At 33.4% G+C, this 20,712-nt stretch overlaps 1 protein-coding gene across 2 annotated transcripts in view; it reads right to left on the bottom strand.

Moving 5' to 3' along the window:
• The window catches only part of Mmp2 (Matrix metalloproteinase 2), a 514,155-nt gene that overhangs the window by 419,850 nt on the left and 73,593 nt on the right, over nt 1-20,712 (bottom strand). For both annotated transcript variants that reach the window (XM_085944250.1, XM_085944249.1), the window contains exon 2: nt 17,697-18,343. In XM_085944250.1, coding sequence (XP_085800376.1) covers nt 17,697-17,894 — 198 coding nt within the window. In that variant the 5' untranslated portion in view covers nt 17,895-18,343. The remainder of the gene's footprint in view (nt 1-17,696; nt 18,344-20,712) is intronic.

Genomic DNA, 20,712 nt, shown 5'->3' with positions numbered 1-20,712 from the left:
AAATGCCAATAGAAATGGCGTATTTCAAAAAAATACTACCTTATTTTTAGGTCAATAATTATTAAAAAGCAAACATTATTCGAATGATATTTATCACATTTGAATTGCCAAAGACATACCTTATAATCAGTATCTTTAGAATTATCTTCAAATGTGTTAATCGTGCCCATTTTTGAATAATAAAATGCCTAATTCTTGTCAAATTTGGGATCACAATGATTATAAAATATATTTTTTTATCGTAATTATGTCACTATATAATGTTAACATTAATTTTACTAATGGCTTTGTAAATGCGTTAAAATTAATAAACCTAAAAAATCTTAACACCACTCTACATGGATGTACTGAAATATGACTATATTCTAAAACATTAGAGCGAGAGGTTGAAAAGAATACAATTTTATGTAATAAAAATACTTTATGCAGTCATCAAATATTTAAAATAAATATAAAGGATAATAAGGCTTCAAAATTATATAAATAGATTATCTACAACGATTAAGGAATGTCCAGGGTTATGCTCTGAAAATTCCATAAAAGCTCCATTTTGACCTACACCGAGCATGTGGGCCGTTAAGTGAATGGAAAAAATCAAATTCAAGATTTTTTTAAATTCTTCGGTTGATTTTTTACACTCTGATTATGAAATAATGCATCCTTTTACGATTTTCACATTTTAGTGTGAAGCCACCTCCTCCTTTAGAAAACTGTCAAGTATTGCATCAGTATTAATATAGTATTATACTAGCTGCCCGGGACTACTCTCAATGGGAGCAAATGTGGTGTGGTGTGAAATTTGCTATTTGCCAATGAAAAATAAAATAATATGTAGTATTTAAATTTGGTTTTAGTATTACATACAAGTGGAATTATATAGGTAAATACAGGTATCTGCAAAAAAATTATTTGAAAATATACGTCATTTTTGTTAGATGGCAATTTTTAGATCTAATAAATGCATCATAAAAATTCCGAGGACACCTAAGTTATTCTGCTGAACCAATCCATCACATCACATGCCTGCAGGTAGCTCCAATCACTTCAATATAATTACATATTATTATGCTGCTGTGGTGCATTTGAATTTCTTTGTAGCAGCTTGTTTACCTTGCCCACTCCAGTCGGCAACTATAAGCAATAATTCTTAAGTGACAGAATATGAAATAGGTATTCGTTTGTTTTTTTATTCTTCTATAAAATGCGTGGATAATAAGCAAGTGACAGTATTTGCGACCTTCTTTTGTTTTTTTAATGTTGTATAAAATGAGTGTATATCAAAATAATACGTTTTGAATTTAGAACGGTTATAATACATAAAGATATAAACATATTTCGGAAAATATTTTACATAAATTTAATATGTTTGATGAATATTGACATTATTTTAGAGATGGTTGGTTTCTTCTTAGTTCAACATGTTTTCTATTTTCTGACGTTTCAATCAGTTTATAAGCCTAATATTTTCATATTATTTTATTCGCTTTTGTAAATTATGTCTTTATTTTTAATGAATGAACATACGAACGAGCGTCAATCACAAAAATGACATTTCCAAGGAAATTGAATAAAAAATAAATTAATTGACACATTGATGTGCGATTGAAAATAAATTAACATTGACACGCACTGAGATATGCCATGTTTATTTTTATGACTTTTATTAAAAAATAATTACATTATATACTGACCTTTATTGTCAAGATAGTGAAAAACAAAACATAATACCTACTCGACTATAACTCTCTATAACAAAGACCAACGAGGATTTTGGAGGACCGTTGTATCGATCGATATTCATAGTATATCCGGTGTGGCCACAATATTGAAACTATATTTGATATAAATAAAATGGATTTCAAGTTAAACATATTTTTTTTTGAGAAATCAATGTTTTTTTAAATTTTATTTAATATACTCGTACCTACATTAAAATTGAATTATTCAAAAATATTTTTACACATTCAACCAAAACAACATTTTTTACAACGGTTTTTCGTTATATTTTTTTTTATCGTGGAATTAAAAAAAATGGCTTTAATATGTTTCGATAGGCACCTATATCAATATTCATCTATTGTATTTTATCGGTAAATCCACAGTGGCATAAAACTTCCATTGAAAAAATTTCACACATAATTTAAGTTTTACAGGATATTATATTTTTCTGGCATGCAGTAAGCTAGTTGATAATTATTATTGTCTCATTCAGTCACGGACTTTGAAAGCGTCAAGTAGGCTTGAATAATGATTAGATTGCTATGCAGTCTGGCAGAATAATGTCAACACAAGTATTTTTAACATTAATAAAATTATTATATTTTAGTGGTTAAAAAATTCTCTGAATTAAATGACTTTTTACAAGCCATAGCAAATAACCGGTCGCCACTAAAATGTTATCACACTTGACGATGGCTACAGATAGTGTTAATATATAATGCACACGTGGCTATTTATAACAGAAGTTATATTATCTGTTTGAAAGTTTAAAAAAAATAGTAAACAGACTGTCACTATACTACAAAAATAAATTATAGTACCTATATGTTATAACTTATAACATAACATAAGACTACTGTTCATAAAGATATAACTTATTGTTTTATCATCCTTGGTTCACGTATTATAAAGACGTTCACTTTATTGTTTTAATTACCATCGACAACAATATTATATGATTTATTAGAATTTTAACCTTTTGTAAAAAAAATTAATCATATAATTAATACAATGGTCGACGAGACGTGCCCTTTACATCAATTATAATTACTATCATTAACATTGTACAAATATATTAGGTATTTATCTAATATAACCAGAGCCAGCTGCCTCGCTAGACCTTGCAAGTCGCTTGGCGTCCTAATTAACAGTGGTAGATTATAATAAAATTATGAAATAAATCTAATAATCAGTCATTGAGTTTAGATGCCTGATTTCTGTGTGTAGTAGGTATGTAGTTTGGATAATGTCATTGTTTTTTTTTTATTGGGAAGAATTTTTGCTTAGATTAACATGTTTAAATTTACATGAGGATAATTTTACTTTTGTACATTCATAATAGATTACTGCAGTAAAAATAATGCGTTTTATTTTTTCTATAATATAGTAAGATTAAATTAGATTGGACAAATGACCAAAATCTATTTCTCATAAAAGGTCTTTAAAAATTTTACATATTCTATATACAAAATGGATATACTGATTCGATTTGATTTTATGAAAATAAATCTAGGCAACCGACTCTCTGTCCAGACGTAAAATTATCATAAATATCCAGTCGACACGTACGTTAGTCTCACAGTCGACCGAGAGCATGAATGAGCAGACTCGATCGACAACAGTTGGATGTCGGCACGAATACCTCTACCCGCATACTATCCCATCACCCCCACCTTGGCTATCTGACTATTTTTACCAACTTGTAATGAATTGTTGTATGTGTGTTATTTTTGAGAACTTTTTTTGTCACAAACATCACCGTACTCCATTCCGTGTACCGCTTAGTAAAATTTATATTAATCTACAAAAAGTATATATCTTTTATATTAATTATTATATATAGGTCACGAACTCGAGTATTGGTATCGCGGTCATACCAGTGTACGCAAAAGATTCGACGAAGACATCGATAGGTACTCAAACCTCGAAGGTGGCTCTTGTAGTAAGGCATTGGCTCCTCATCCCCGGTGAGGTCACAATGCATTATCGCACAATTCTCTCAAAACCTGGGTGTTTTATGTGTTTGTGTCAACTGTTGTAACTACTGCAATCTAAAAAGTTCAACAATGGAGATCTTTGAGCTTTTATAAGATGCCACATCTGCGCTCGTTGAAAAAGCTGCACTTGGTCGCTAGTGCAACTAAAAGTTTAGATAAATAAAATAAATGCACAATAGAAATATAACTAAATAGAGTAAAATAAATCGAACTGATGCGTATCTAAGCCACCGACTGAGGTTACTATTATAGTTTCCTTTTTGTTTCCCGGAATAGAATTTTTTAAAAAATGCATAGTTCCCGGAAACACTGCCAAAGTTTTGTTCGGGGAATTCTATTCAGAATTCCAACCAGTTGACCTGAATATTTCTACGACTTGCAACTCTATTAAAATTATATTTACTTATCACGAAATGAAAATTTTTCTCAAGGTGTACAAATGAATAACAATAGGATGGCAGCATAAACATTTTGAAATATTACTAACGAGCTTTTCCTTTTACCACTAATTGGTGAATATGCGTATGTTCTACCTGTACCTATCTCATGTAAAAATCTTAATAAGTTAACACGTCAATGCGTGAATCAGTGTATTATTGTAATAATTGGGAGTTATTGACCAAAACAGATTCAGTTTGATTTTATATGATACCCACGCGTAAAAACTAAAGCTAAAAAGCAAGCCTTGAGGCAAAACAAATAACATAGTCTTCGATTTCAGCCATCGTTTCAGATAACAGAGATTCCATTCAAAATTTTATATAAAAACTGTACTTAAACTGTTGCGGAGCCCAACCAGTAGACCAGTGGTTTCCAAACTTGATGTTACAATGCCTCCCTTTTAAAAAAATCTAATCTTGGCGCCTCCCCCTCTTTATTTCTTTAAATAATACCTTTTTTAAATAGCCAAAATTGTACTAATAGAAAAATGAAAGAAAACTTAATTATAAAAATAAACAAGATTTCATTACTTTTATTATATTCATTTTTAAATTAATTTGTTTTTCATGCGATGGATGTGCTTGTTTATTAGCACAAAGTGATATTTTTCTACTAAACGGGATCGATATTTGGATTTCATTGCAGCTAATGCAGAAACTTCCGTTTCGCAATTGTAGCAATAGGTACTTTACATCGCTTTTCTTGACAAAGTATTGTATTATTCTTCACTTCAATTCAACCAAAATTGAACTAGGGTTATGGTTTCAATGAATTATCACGTCATGATAATTCTATCAATTTTTCCTTTTCAATAGTAGTTAATTCAAATTCATCATCGTTCATTGACAAATGGATTCGATCATAGGCCCCACTTCCTGAAGCGGGCCACCAGGCCAGGATCTTTGGCGGTAGTAGTAGTGTTTCCTAAATTATACACGGAAGTTATCATTTAAATATAGCAATCATCAGAAAGGTATCACATCAAATTGCAACGCACAACCACATATTTAAAATGTTTAATAGGCCTCAAAGAAAGTAGCGCCGCAGGCGACTTTTTTAAGTATTAGAGTAAATTTGTGATGTGTGTTATGCCCGGCCCCCCAGGCTCTTTAAACTATACATTTGGAAACTGAAAACCTGTCGCTACATTTGTGTTAAACTTTTCGCGCCTCCCAGTTTGGAAATCGCTGCAGTATACCCACTTTCAAGCCAGCTCCAAGCTAAGGAATTATAAAAAATATATATAGAGACCTTAATCAATAAGGTTGCCGACCTCCATTGTATACTTTTTACTATAATCATGGAGATAACTCCACTGACATCAAATTTTGAAGATAGTGTTATCTATCATAAAATAAACCGGGCCAACTAATAATTGATAATAAATAACTCACTAGCATTATATACCGGGTAAAACCGCATATTTTTTCGAGGCATAAACGTTTGGAACAATGATTAAATTTGTGCATATTTTGTTGCATTTAATTGTGCAAAGATAAAAAAAACAATGCGGTTAGGATTACGTACACATATATATAATATAAAACGTGTACCTACAGCTAAGCGGTGTTGCCAACTGTCGTTGACATAAACATGCTAGACGGGGTACGAAAACAAGCTTATTTGACAGGAAAAAAACGCTAGATTTTGTGAAAAAACCACTTTTTTTGCCAATTGAAAAAAGTGCAAATATTGAAAATAAATCGGTATACGGATAAAAATCACACCAAATTTTCCAAGAAACCCATTTTAAAATCGACAAAAAATAATTTATTTATCTAACAACCCATGATAAGTAATAATTATGTAAGTAATACCAGATAGTGGAATTCCCGATAATCGTCAATACGTAGATACCTAAGCACACATTAAATTAAAATATCTGATACCATTAAGTAAGTATATCACTATAACGCCAAGAATGGTCCTATTGTTTCACTGTGTTGTTTTATTTTTCAAGTATCGACCTACCTTCATTAAATATCTATCTGATGGTCAGATATTTGATGTGAAATAAAATAAATAAACTAAATATCTAGCTTATTTTTAACACATTTAAAGCTATTAAGGCATCAAAAAACGCTAACAAAAACGCCATAAGCTAGATGCATTTTTTGCAGGCTGGATGCCTATATGAAAATCCTAGACCTGACAATAAAAACGCTAAGTTAGTAACGCTGATGAGTAATGTACGCCATACGCTTAGTGGCATATTAGCAGCTAGCATCGACTATGATTATAACGTGAGATGATAATATTATAGTCACATATTTTAATACAGTATATTTAATAAATATTATTTCGCGCAACGAGTGTGTAGCTATGTTTATTTTATATTATATACTGTATATAAGTATAGTGCATTATTGGAAGTCAGAGACAAGCTTCGCGTCAGAAGCACATGGGGAAACGTTTAAAATAAACCCAATCTATTCTAGTCATCGTGGAAACAGGGTTACCGATTTTCGCTTTTATTATGTATTATGTTACGCTGAATGTGCGAAATTGACTATTACATGAAATGAGCAAAATTTTGCCCAAATCATGAAAAATGCAAGCCCGTTGCCTTATTCATGAATTAAGCAAAATATCTGCCGAGTGCGTGAATTCGGCAGTATTTTTTCTGCCTAGTTCATGTATCGGTCAAATTAGATAGTAGCGCTACGGTGGTGTTTTTTGCAACTAAACCAAATGTGTGAAATGCTCATGTATTGGTCAGAATAGACGGTCGCGTTCAAGTGGTGTTTTTTGCAACTAATCAAACTAACCAAATGTGTCGAATGTCATTGATTATATAAAAAATATACCAATCAATAATTACAATGACGTTCATATCCATTTACTGTGATCAAAAAAAATCTAGAACTATAATATGATAAAGGAAGAATTTCATTAAAAGGTATTTTTGCGATTTAATTCGTGCTTGGGTATCAATCGTGCAATGGTCAATTATTTGTTTGTGATAGTATGATTTGATAGTATGTTGACACTAATTGTTAGCTAATCTCAAAATGAACATTGAGTTGAATTCAGAATTACAAAACCTAACCTAACCTAACCTAATAATAATATTATATTATGTCCAATTATAACTAATAAAACCATCCGTATTAAATTTACTTTTCTACTGTCATGTTGACAGTTTAAGAATTCCATACCCTGGCGAATTCACGCACTCGGCAGATAATTAACCTAATTCATGAATAAGGCAACGGGCTTGACTATTACATGAATTAGGCAAAATTTTGCCCATTTCATGTAATATGTAGTCAATTTCGCACATTCGGCGTAGCATATATAATACTATTACGCTATTCTAGATTCTTAAGTACGAATAAAAAACACCAATTTTATCGATTGCCTGACACTTTTATTTAAATTTATTCACAGATTATTAGAAAACATTCACACATTTAATGATATCGATTGTTAAAATCAACTGGTATATGAAACTGCATACATCACTGCAGGTTGTATCCATTTGTAAAAAAAATCGTTTAATATATTTTAATATTCGGCAGAAATATTGAAAATAATTTGCACCCCATTAGTGTACAAAATTGTATAACCATAATACATCACGTATTTCCATATGCTCCCATAGAGCAATGATGGTGACCGAGCTCAGATAAGAAATGGCACAAGAAGAAGACCCTGTTCTGTTTGAAACAGACTGACGTTTTCTGACAGAAATTGACAATTCATACAAAAAAAAACATTTTATAGCTATCCGGAGTCGGTTAACATCTATCGTTATTAAATTATGTTTGATAATTAGGTGCTACATACAGAAATACTTTAGAATTACCTTGAAAATATCCGAAAATAACCTTGAACCCACACCTGTCGCAATCTGGACGAGAGATCTACTAATTAAGCAACCAGTCCAAGTGTATTTTTTACAATAGTTATGCTTTTGTCGATGTTCCAAATTATATATTTCCAATGAAGAATGATGCATTCTTATATATTGTGTATTACTCATCTTCAATAATAAAATATTTAAATTAAAACCACAGAACTACAATATATATATTTTAAACATGTCCAATCCTAAATGGGCTTCCACATGGTGTATTATCAACAGATTTTTGTTTTTACGAGAAATGGATGTTAGCCACTTCCTCAACATATTAGGTCCATTGCTCAGGCTCAAACACAAATTGAAAAACAACATGCAAATTTGCCAAAGCCGGGATTCAAACGCGGGACCCACAACAATATAAACGGACGCGGTAACCGCTCGGCCATCGATTGCGATAATGTAGTGACATAGTATGCCTAATATTAATCTAAATAACTACCAACTAATGACAATTATAGGATTATGGCTAGATCAGACACAGCCAAAACAAAATATGTGTTGTGAAGCCTAGAAACCGATAAATTTGCGGAGTTGAGAATACAGAAGACTCGCTGGTCGTCATCTTCCCGGCAGGCCTCACAAAAGATGGGGAGATAACTCCCCAAAGAATCAGAATAAAAACAAATCGAATGGTTTAAAACAAGTACGTATAAGAAGACAACCTAAATGGATAATCATTCATGAAATTGTCATTTTTATAATGTATTTCAACGCGACGAAGCTCTGATCAGCGCAGTAAGTTGACAACCCTGTTTCAGCGCCGCAGCGGATAATAACATATTACAATCCACAGCCGTAGACTATGCAGATCGGAGAAGTGTCGACGGCGCAGCGTCATTTCGTCGGTTTGCTGAACTTCGCCCGGTTCGCAGAGGTCCCTGGCCTCCGTATATGCCGTTACAACTAATAGACGCTTACGCCAAAAAAGATTCGAAACGATCACTATCATTTTATAATTATTACGTGCTGTGAGAGCAGTAATTAGATTATAACATTTGATATTTTCAAGAAATAATCTATAATAGCAATATTATTAAAAGGCACCTATTTTATTACAGTTGTAATCATCATCATCATCAGCCTGAATCTATTCGCTGCTGGATGAAGGCCTCTTCAAGCTGCTTCCACTTCTCTCGGTCCTGTGCATTAAGTTGCCACGTACTTCTGCAGAAATTTATCATTTCATCGATCCAGCGGCCTCTAGGTCTACGAGTACCTTGCGGATGTTTTGTACTTCTTGGATACCACTGGATGACTAGATTTCTCCAACGATTGTCTCTTCTTCGAGCTTTTTGTGTCCAGCCCATCTCCATTTAAGGGTTTTAATAAACTCTATTACATCGCAAACTCTTGTCTGCGTCCTTATCCACTCATTCTTCTTTTTGTCCTTTCGCGTTATCCTCCATACCACGTTGTGCTACTCTAAGTTTCTGGATCTCTCTTTTACTTAGGGTCCATGTTTCACACACATATGTGATCACGGGAAGCACACACTGGTTGAACACTTTGCGCTTTTGCGCTGAAGGTCACTTTTGAAGACATTATTCAGGCGGCCAAAAGCACTCCAGCCTAGCTTAACTCTGCGAACAATTTCATCAAATATACATCCATCTATAGACACTTGCTGTCCCAGATAGATGTAGCTTTTCACCTGTTCGAGCTGAGTGCCATTGATGAAGATCTCTTTTTGGTCCGCAAAGCAGTTGAACATGACTTTCGTCTTTGTTACATTTATTTTCAAACAGTTGTAATATTCTGATTATTTCTTTTATCCCCCGTCCCTTAGAATGTACCGTTCTTAAGCAGTCCATGATCTTGGTCGCATTCGAAGAGTTTTCTATCAGCTTTTTTAATTAGTAAATGACAGCGGCGAAGGGTGGAGGTAGGCTGTTAAGATCCGACATAAATAGTGCATATTAAACTTTTGTCAGTCATACTTGTTTGTTTTTATTGATTTACAGATGGAGTTGGTTAATTTAAAAAAAATCATTGAAACCCTGCCTAGACCAAACCATAATAGTTATAGTATGCTTTGGGCAATCCGACAAAATTTTGCACACTTTTTCATTCATACTTATTTGTTTTCGTTGGATTAATAATACATATTACACATGTTGTTAGTTAGTTTTTTAAAATTCATTAACCCTGCTTAAACCAAACTATAATAGATAAAATATTATTCTATCTATAAAATATCCACAATTATGTATGATTTAATTGCATAATTTTATATATTTTATAGATAGACGAGTATTTTTAGAATATTGTCTATCATGGCTTGGTTTCCCAATGTTTAATTGAATTTTAAAAACTCACCAACACCACATGTAAATTGTAATATTATATCAATGACAACGTTTAATGTGCACTATTTATGGCAGATCTTAACAGCCTATTTCTATCCTTCGCCACTGGCTCGCAGTCCATGATCTGGATGGGACTGAAAGCTTGGTCGCATTCGAAGAATTTTCTATCAGATTTTTTTATTACTAAATGATGATGATGGACAATATAATTCTACCACGTAAATCAATTAATAAAATGTGTAAAATGAAAAAGACTAAAACAATCTAAATTATTGAAAGCTCGAGTCATCAGCGACCTAAACTTCTTCTGGAAGGGTCGCAACCAGCCAGATAAAAATAATTCTCTTTCGGCTTCATCGGGCCTAATTGGTCCTCCGGGGGGCAGGGGTCGAGAACCCGCCACCGAGGGTCGGAAACGTCTGTCTCGCATCGTAATTAAACACGAACACTAAATCTTCAATTACACTAATAACAATGTCTTACATTCACTTCCAGTTAGGCGCACGTCCATTTCAATTTGGTTCATTGAATAATTTGACGTTCCTTTTTTTTACCCCACTAAATACTTTTTAAATAAATTCTAGAGTAACGATTGTCGTTATAGACTTGTATAATAGCGCCTATACACGTGCATGGATTTACTGGCGGCACGTACTGTTTACACCTAAAAGTGTTGACTGTCTTTACAATCTCATTCTTTAAGAGTGAGCGAGACGCTATGTTGTCATTTTATTGTGCTACTGCGTACTATTTGACAGGTAGTGAAAATCGGTCAACCTGAAAATTCCTTCGTGGTTCGTTTTTTGCCGGCAGGTTCGTCACTATCGTTCTACTGAGCAGGCGCAGATCGAAATAATCCTACTGTCGCATGAAAATTCAGAAGCTTCCAAACTTTTTTGATTCATGCATGCAATCTTGCCGACTGCAGGATAATACATGTTTACCCATACATTTTCTTACTGTCAATAGTAAATCCATGCACGTGTAAACAGGGTTTAAAGGTAATCTGACAATAAATTGAGTAATATTAAAGAATTTAAAGCTTGACGAATGTAAGAAAAATATGAATTATGAGTTTTGCCGTCTCGAGATAACAATAACAGTAAATAAAGTTCATTCATTCCACATTTTTTTTTAATTGGTAGCAATTTCTTTTTTAACGTCGCTACGGATCTGTTAATGGTGACATGTAAATTGTACGTAAAACATTTCACCGTGGCACAGTTTGCCGTGAGCTTTCTATCGGAAAAAGATGACCGTATACTATACGGTCCCTACTTTTCTTAGATACCTGATTTTGGCAAAATTCATGAATTCAAGAATGAAAAGCTAACCTTTCCTAAAAAAATAATCCAGTATATCGGCTATTTTCAAAATTTGTTTGCTGCTGGCTTCCTGTAAAGTTTAAACCGACAATAACCGTGTTTTATTTAGACATGAATTTGATGTCAGTACAATACGACCCAAAGAGGTAGGACGGTTTTTAATATACGGCCATATATTTCCGATACAACATTTCACGGAGTAGTGTGATACTGAAAACTGCATACGTACAAGTTTCCAGACACGTCTGTTAATACCTTCATCTATGCAGGAATCACTGAAGGTACATTACTAGAATACAGGAAATTATGCAAAGCATATCCCCCTATGTTTCTGAACATGAAATACTATAAGTATGTTTTCATCTTATTATAAAACGTGTTAAAAATACAATATCACACTGAATTTTAAATAATAATATGTTCTTTTTCCTTACAAATCCATACAATCAATTTAATGAAGTAGATACGCCAATGACATGGCCATAATCTTATCTTTCATTCACCAAGGAGGGCTGAGTGTGCCCTTGAATGAATAAAGAAAGAAGAAAGCTTTTCAGTATACTGATTTTTATGCTACACCCGTTATTGGATGGTAGTTTGGGGATTGATGATGTGGAGATGATAGAAGGTCGTTGTGGCTTGGTTATTGAGATGATAGTTTATGTTTATTGGTTGATATAATAATACACTGAATAAGGATGATGACGTGATGTTGTAATCGCGGGTAATGGTGTACTGGTGAGATTGATATGAATTATAAGAATGAACTGAAAGACTTGATTCGAATAGAATAAAATATGTACTATTACAATTGAAGAACTCGTGACAATATCAGTACGTCTCGTGACAGACTCGATGAGTTGAGTGAGGATTCATAGATTGTCCTTTTATTTATATTAATGCAGTACCTACATATATTACAAAAGATATTGTCGTCACTCTTAATCAAAACAAACACTACTGATCTAGTTATGCGACCAAGATCCATATCGGATTGTAGAGCCAATGGAAAGCTATGTACATATCAAATTGATAAGTATGTGACACAAACATACTGATATTGTAGACAGGCGAAACCTCAGTCAACAAACCCATTCTCAATTAGATTATGGATTCATCTTAACGGCGTCGATAAATGTGCCATAATCCAGTCAGTAAACATAAAATATCTTTGATAAAATTTATTTGCGATATGTTTTTTTATTTTAACAAAAAAAAATCTTTACTACAGTATTTCCCAACTAAAATAAGCCACTTAGCCTTTTATATTCTACATAACTTGGAAAAAAGAGAAAATTATTTTGCTGCACAGCTGAGATCCAAAAATGGAATTTACGAGACGGTCAAAATAAATGTTATTTCTGTTTACTAAAGCAGAGACAACGAGTTTGTTTTTGGTGGATGGTTTGGTTTGGATTTAATGGTGTAGCAATCGAAGCAGATAACGACTGATAAACCAACTTGTAAATTTTAAGTATTTCATTCAGCTATAATAGTTTTCCTCGTATACGAGTACTTCAGCATTGCAAATGACTACTGCATAGTTTTGCGTGTTTTAAATGGAAAACAGTTAACCAAGAAATTTGCTTAGAAAGAAAAGTGATTAGTTTTTCAAACTTTTAACTACGCTTAAGATTAAAGCTATCAAATCCTTAAAAGGTCTCGGCAAGTGCGATTCGAAAAGCCACAAGCCAAAGGACTGAATAAAAATAAAAGAGAACGGTGTACTTTTGCATTTTTCATTACTTACTTTTACGATTTCTACTAAACTCAAGCTGTTTGAACATTTTTACAGTGAGTGACCTGTGTGTTAAATATAAATAAAACAAAATCGATTGTATTTTTCTCATAGAATCACGCATAGCATAATATAATAGCTGCTTAGAACTTACGTAAAATAGTAACCAAAAGATAACCACATATTATACGGGATTGACACTTTTGAGAAGATTCTGCAGGCAGATATTTAGTCGCATAAATAAACGCAATTATGAGTAGTCCCGCATGTACTATAATTTCGAATCTCCTGAGCTGGCAACTGGGCATACCATACCAGAAACGCATGTACAAAAAATAATCTTTTTTGGTAACCCAGGATAAAGGAAGCTGGGCTAATACAAATTATTCCCAAAAACTTCAAAATAATCAACTTATTAAAATGGCATTAAACTTTCTTTTAAGTTATCTTGGCAAAATTGATGACCTGCTGCGTGTCATAACGTCAGAACTAGGGAATCCAATCCCGAGCCAAAATTATGATCCCGGGATTTCGGGATTACAATTTGACAATCCCGGGATCCTGGGACTGGTCCCGGGATTGGCATTTTTTTCCATTGTTAATATACAATTTTTATATTTACACACAACATTGATAAAATCGGTCAAAAGTAAATCTAGTATAATTTATACTATTTAAGATATTTATTGTTAATATTGTATACGTTCAATCTTGGAAATACATACGTTTAATGGAGTAAATAATATTAAATATATATATACAAATAATAATGTGAATTTAATATGAGATTGCTGTTTCTGATAGTAAAGACTTAATGAATGGATTAGCGAGATTTAATATAGTAAACTTACTTAGCGTACTTATGGCCTTTCCGCTTCATAAATCTAATTAGTCAGCCAAATATGAAACTGCCGTAAAACGTACGAGGTCATGGTGGAATTACTTTGTTAAAACTGCGAAGCATTGTTTTTTTCCAATCTTTCTCATTTTTATATCATATGTGAAAAAATAAAATGAATCGGCAACTTACGCATGGGTATAAATCAAACTTCATTCAAACTCAGTTTATTTTTTATTAAAAGTATTTTTCTGTTATATTTTATGTTCCATAAAAATTGATAAAAAAAAATCAATCCCGAAATCCCGGGATTAAGTTTATCAATCCCGGGATTCATAGGTATCGAAAATAGCTCGGGATCCCGGGATTGGAATCCCTAGTCAGAACCATATAAGTACAAAAATTTATTCAGTTGACATATTATTTTAAAATAAGGTAAGTATATTTTAGTTAGACAGTAGTTACGTTATTTTTCGAGAACTCTCGTAGTTGTTTCTACTGCATCAAGGTTTTTGAAGTTATACTTCTTTAGGCGCGTTTGGAAAATCAGATCAGAGTGTATTTTTGGCGTGTGACATGTAACACATAATTTATTTTTTCGCACGAAAAAAAATGCACTCGATTGGATTCGAACCACCGATTGTTCGGTTGTCAGCCGAACGCACTACGTTTACGTCACAGTATGATACTGCAATCGTGACGATTATACAGTATAATATTATAGTTTAGAATTGTTCCGTTGCCTAGGCAGTGAATTTATTATTGTCGGCCATTTGCAATTCCGTACGTAAACAAACTATTAAACATCATAGTGGCAGTTGTTACTTTAAAAATAAAAACAACGATAAATAATCATATAATTTAGTAATATAAGTTAAAGTGTATAGAAATAAACCAACCGCGTTCCAATAAGCGGTCCTTTTTCTTGGTTGTGTAATTTAATAAGATAATTAAGAGCTAGTCGAAGAATCTAGGTTATCACAAGTATTGTTTTTGTTTTGTTACGCCAAAGAAGTATAACTTCTAATACGCGTACATAAGTACACACACCGATTTTTTTTTTCATAAATCTTTTATTTTTATTTTTTGACTCCGGGGTCAATGATAATATGGGGCTCCCGATTGGTATCCCCTTTAACTGCATGGTAAATCCGGCCGTTCGGGAGGCCACAGATATGTTGCATCGATGGATAGCTATAGATGAGACTGCAGAGGATCACATCGGTTGAAATAAATCGGTGGATGAAGCCAAGGGAAAAAATAAAGAACAATTCTGTATGTAGTAAGATGGCAAAACATGATATGTCCATTTTTTTTTTTTTGACAAATTTAGTTATGTATACCTTCAGAGTCGTCTCAGTAAGATCTACAAGATATGGTTTGTCTATGTCCTATAGGTTGGGAGAAAAAAGTTGTGTCAATATGTGATATGTCCATTAATTCAATGTATTTCGCTCTCCTGGACAATTTAGAAAAACGAACATAACTTGTTTTGACATCTTACAAAGAATTAAAAATTGTAAAACTGGGCCTGTATTTTACTGAATTAATTTTCTGTGAATAACGCTAGAAAGCCCTACGAGCCTTTAATAAGTCCTACTACTGGCTGGGAGAAAGCGGTGAAGGGGAAACCAAGAGTCTAGTTGAGCTGTAACATCAGCAAAAGAAAACGAATAGGTGGTAGGTACTACCCATGGGCCCCATATCCTGAAGCGGGTCCCCAGGCCAGGATCTTTGGCGGCTGCAAAAGCTGTGTGACGCTCTTCAAAAACTTTTTCCAAATGGTGTTCCAGGTAAAATTAAGGGCACATATTCAGTGTATTTTTAGCGATTTTTTTGTATTTTTCAATAAATCCACTTGAATTTTCACAAATTTTCGAATATCGACATAGGTACAATAATCAAAATTTGCATCACATAATCATAAATTTCAAATGTTAATATTCCGAAAGTAAAACAGCGCCGCAGGCGACTTTTTGACCGTTAGAGTAAATTTGTGATGTGTGTTTATCTCATTCATAAGAGCCCTGTCAGCCCCACCCCTTGTGGGGGCCATGGTACTACCTACCTACTAGATAGCTGATTACTGGAAATTAGAAAAATACATTTTTTACGAGATATGAGAGAAAATTGTTAGGTACGTTTTTTTGCAATTGACGTTTGGATTTCATTAACGAGACCTACTAAATGTCCTTGTTTCCAGTATGTTTAATTGGTGGGTCATTGCACTTGACCAGTCAGCAATTATTTACATTAAACATACCATCTCGACTCGGCCATACATCATAAAAACAAAGAAAATGCAAACAAGATGTGAAAATTCAAATGTTACTTAAACATTCTATAAAAATATCTGCGTTTACAACTCAAATTATCAACAAATCGGGTTTGTGTAATGTGTTTGTTTATTGATTAGGCTTCACCGCTTCAGTATGGATTTATGGACTGTGCTTAAATTAAGTACTGCGTATTAAAAAGTGTATCAAAATTTGAATTTTATTTTATAAAATTTTATGAATTATGAGGTAGCTTGGTAAATAAAGCAACTTATCACAGGATCCAGGGAATCTAAGCCTGATTAATCTGCAGACTTTGAAGGAAAGATATTATGTATGCCATTATTATTCCCTATATTTTCTCACCACGGAAATAAATACTAACGTATCTAAAAATAATATTTAAACTTACAATTTAAACGTCAAAGATAAACTTACAACATAAAAACGTAATAAAATGTGAATTCGTTAAAGGATCCCATCTTATTACGTTATATTATTTTATGGCCATGTTCAAATCATTAAAATTTGTAATTAACTATTTTTATATTCTTTAACGCAACTCTCTGAGATCTCGGACACCTTGGCTCAGCCATGTAGAGCCCCATTGCAGCTAGGATATCCCAAAGTCGTTGTGTTCGTCAATTAGTATTTAATTGTTAACGATTAATTTGTCAATTTTTCAAAACTTCTTCCTGATTCATTATTCCGCTCACAGGTGTCAGCGCGGGTAACTTGACAGTGGCGCCCAACGTGGGGCACAAGCCCACAACCCTGAGAAAAAGAGTCTCGCTCTCTACCAACTGAACTAAGCTATAACTCTATAAGACAGCAGTTAGAAACGGTTTACTATTCAACTATATATTACAACTACATTAATGATATTCACTCTTGACCTGTTTCAATACATTTATACTTATTTATTTTTGGCTTCATCATAATACTAAAATACTTTGTGTTAAGTACTATTGTTCAAGAAATAATTAAATAAACATTCGCTTAGTTTGGCTAGACAAAACAATCTCATCTCAAAGATAAAAGATTCATTTACAAAGGCAGGATAATCAGCCTCGATGAATTCAAAGTTTATGAAATGTAACTTAAAATTGCTATCAGGTCACTTTACGATTACATGCTAAATTGGTTTTCTCGTGTAAATACATTAAAAAATATTATTGTGCAATGACTTACCACTTTGTCGTCGACGTATCCGGTGGACGTAGCGCCGGAAGCGACCGCAATCAGCGACGCAGCACACAAAATTACTAAACTACACCTACTTATTCGATAACAATCACTCCGCCTATAGCACCTTCTATCTAAATGAACCGAACTAGATCCCAGGGGTCTTCCGCCGGAGGGACCCGGTCCAAGGTCTTTCGGCGACATCTCTGCGGACTCGAACCTGATGTTGTGCTTCCGAGAACGTTGCGACGCGCGCAACTTGACTGGGCCAAGTAAACGATTTGCATCACACTAAAAATCACAACCGAACAGTCATTGCAGTAACTGTAGAATTTACAAAACTGTATAAAACTATCTTTGGCTTAGACAGTTGCACTTACATGACATTAGTACGAGTTTAAGTAGGTATATTATATATTATTTATTTAAAAACGTATTTCTTCGTGTACATATAAAATCGGATCGGATATATTTATTGTATAAAGCGAGGGTTGCCACGTTTTTATTTTTCGATTGCACGTTATTTTAAATGTTGTTCTCAAAATTAAACATTAGATATAAATCACAGATATTTGTTGAATGAACCTTTATTTAATTGAATGATTAGTTTTATACTGAATAGTTGTATTCAGACTTGTTGCAATCTGCCACACCTGAAAATGAAAATAATAAAGACATTAATCACACAATAAGATAAGATTTAAAAAGGCATTTTTTCGTAGAACACATTATGCGTAATTCTGAACAAAATAAAGTAAGTATATAATAAAAGATAACAATATCATTCATTGTTGAACTTCCGTTTATAGATTAGTTAGTACAATAGATCTTTGTGTAAATTCAATATTCCATCTAAATCAGTGATTGACATAACTGATCGAGTGATTAAACTGATATCGAACAAATACATAGAATAATATTAAGACGATACATCAGTGAAACGGCAAATAATTTTCAACTATAGGCGCGACGAAATTTGGACTCGCTGGCATTCGAGAGAGAACGTCGACCTGGGAACACGTCAATTTGTTTCGTGATGGCGACGGGGGTATTAATTCTTAAATCGTGTAAAGATGACTAAAAACGTTACCCATTTACTTGAAAAAGAAAACATGTCAATGAATATATTATTATTGTTACTAATAGAACAATAAACAGCACATTACATGGACGCATGTTGGATTTATATGACAAATTATATTTCGTTCGGCATGCGTCATTTGCACCCGCGACCCGCAATCCGCGCATCGCCTAGCCACGATCTTTTTAGACCGTGCCTCAACTGAGGTATAGCCTTAACAGGTAGCTAATTGGTAAAAAATATGAATAACTTTTCATCGTAATTGTAATTATACATAATGCTGTTCGCCCACTAGAACGTTATTCTGTAACATTTGTCAATATGATTTCACATCAACTACGGTTAATTTTTATTCAGATTCACTTTCAAACACTGGGTGTTTTTTCAGAGGTTTGTTTTTCGGATTGGCAACACTTTTTCCAGCGACAGCTAATTTGGCAGCTGAGAACTGATTTGTGCTCAGCGTGGTTTGCCGTTTCACCATGGATAGATTAGATTTATACCAGAACAACGCTTGCAAATAGTGAAAATTTATTTCGATAATCGTGGTTCAGTTCTGTTCATTTTCACCACAAAATTTTGTTCAGCGATGAGGCTCATTTTTGGTTAAATGGCTACGTCAATAAGCAAAATTGCTGCATTTGGAGTGAAGAAAATTCACAAGCCATTATTGAGACGCCGTTACATCTGCAAAAAGTAACTGTTTAGTTGTGATTTACGGGCTGGTGGAATAATTGGTCCATATTTCTTCAAAAATGATGCCGGACAGAACGTTGCCGTCAATGGAGAGCGCTATAGATCCATGATTACTGGCTTTTTCGTTCCCCAATCGAACGGAATGAATGTGGAAAAGCTGTGGTTCCAACATTACGGCGCAAGATGTCACACAGTGCGCGCCACAATCAATGTATCGAAGGAAACACTCAACGAGGGCATAATTACTCGTTATAGACCTGTGAATTGGCCTCCAAGATCACGTGATTTAACACACCTTTGGATTATTATCAATGTGAAGTCACTAGTCTACGCCGATAAACCAGAGACTATAGACGACTTGGAAGCCAACATTCGCCGCATTATTGCCTATATACGGCCCAAGCTATTCCTAAAAGTGGTTTAAAATTGGACTTCCAGATTGCGCTTTCTTCGAGTAAGCCACGCCCATATGCCCTAAATCATATTTAAACACTAATGGCATAAAATTATCTTTCAAATAAAGCCAATACCATGGCCATTATCACGATTTGTATGTGTTTTATTTCATTTTAAAGTTCTATACCTCTAAAAAAACACCTATATATACCATCTGCTTTAAAAAAAGGCTTTCTTCAACAGCTCAGTTTCGAATTTTGTGTTTTGTCTGTTATATTTTAATATTATAAAAGACGTAAGTAAGTACTTGTATCTGCTACGTTGAAATTTGAAATTTTGCGCGGAATATTTAATTATGACAAATGCAATTAAAACATAAAGAAGTCAAATGATTGCCAAGATTATTAAAATGTATTTTCCTTGTCTGTTATTTTTTTGTTCCTTCTGTTTGCATCAGTTGCAATATGTCACTGTGATTCAAGAAATATAAACGAATTCCTTGTAAATATTCCTCTTTGCTGTCTCCCTTTGTTATTTATACTCTACGAGAAGTCTTTGAAGACAAAAAGGTGGACAGGCGTTGGCAACATGCAATTTAAATATTGTTTTTTTTTAATTTATACGCGCAATCCGAAATAATGACTCGAATATCATTATTTCAGAACCATTTCTCATGGAATCCCAAAGACTTCCCTTCACGGATGCACAGGATCACGATGGTGTGATAACCGAGCATAGTGATAATAGTTAGAAACTTATCAATACTCCGAAAATGTCGCATTCTGTTTCAACGAACTTTTAATTTACTATTTTTTTATTCAACAAATAATTCAAAAGATTTTAGAATGT

This window comes from Rhyacophila brunnea, unplaced genomic scaffold, assembly GCF_057557595.1.
Source record: "Rhyacophila brunnea isolate RB1 unplaced genomic scaffold, BYU_Rbru_1.0 scaffold_17, whole genome shotgun sequence".
NCBI classification, from domain to species: Eukaryota; Metazoa; Arthropoda; class Insecta; order Trichoptera; family Rhyacophilidae; genus Rhyacophila; species Rhyacophila brunnea.
The sequence above is the reverse complement of the archived record's forward strand: the minus strand, read 5'-3'. Positions and strand labels throughout refer to the sequence as shown.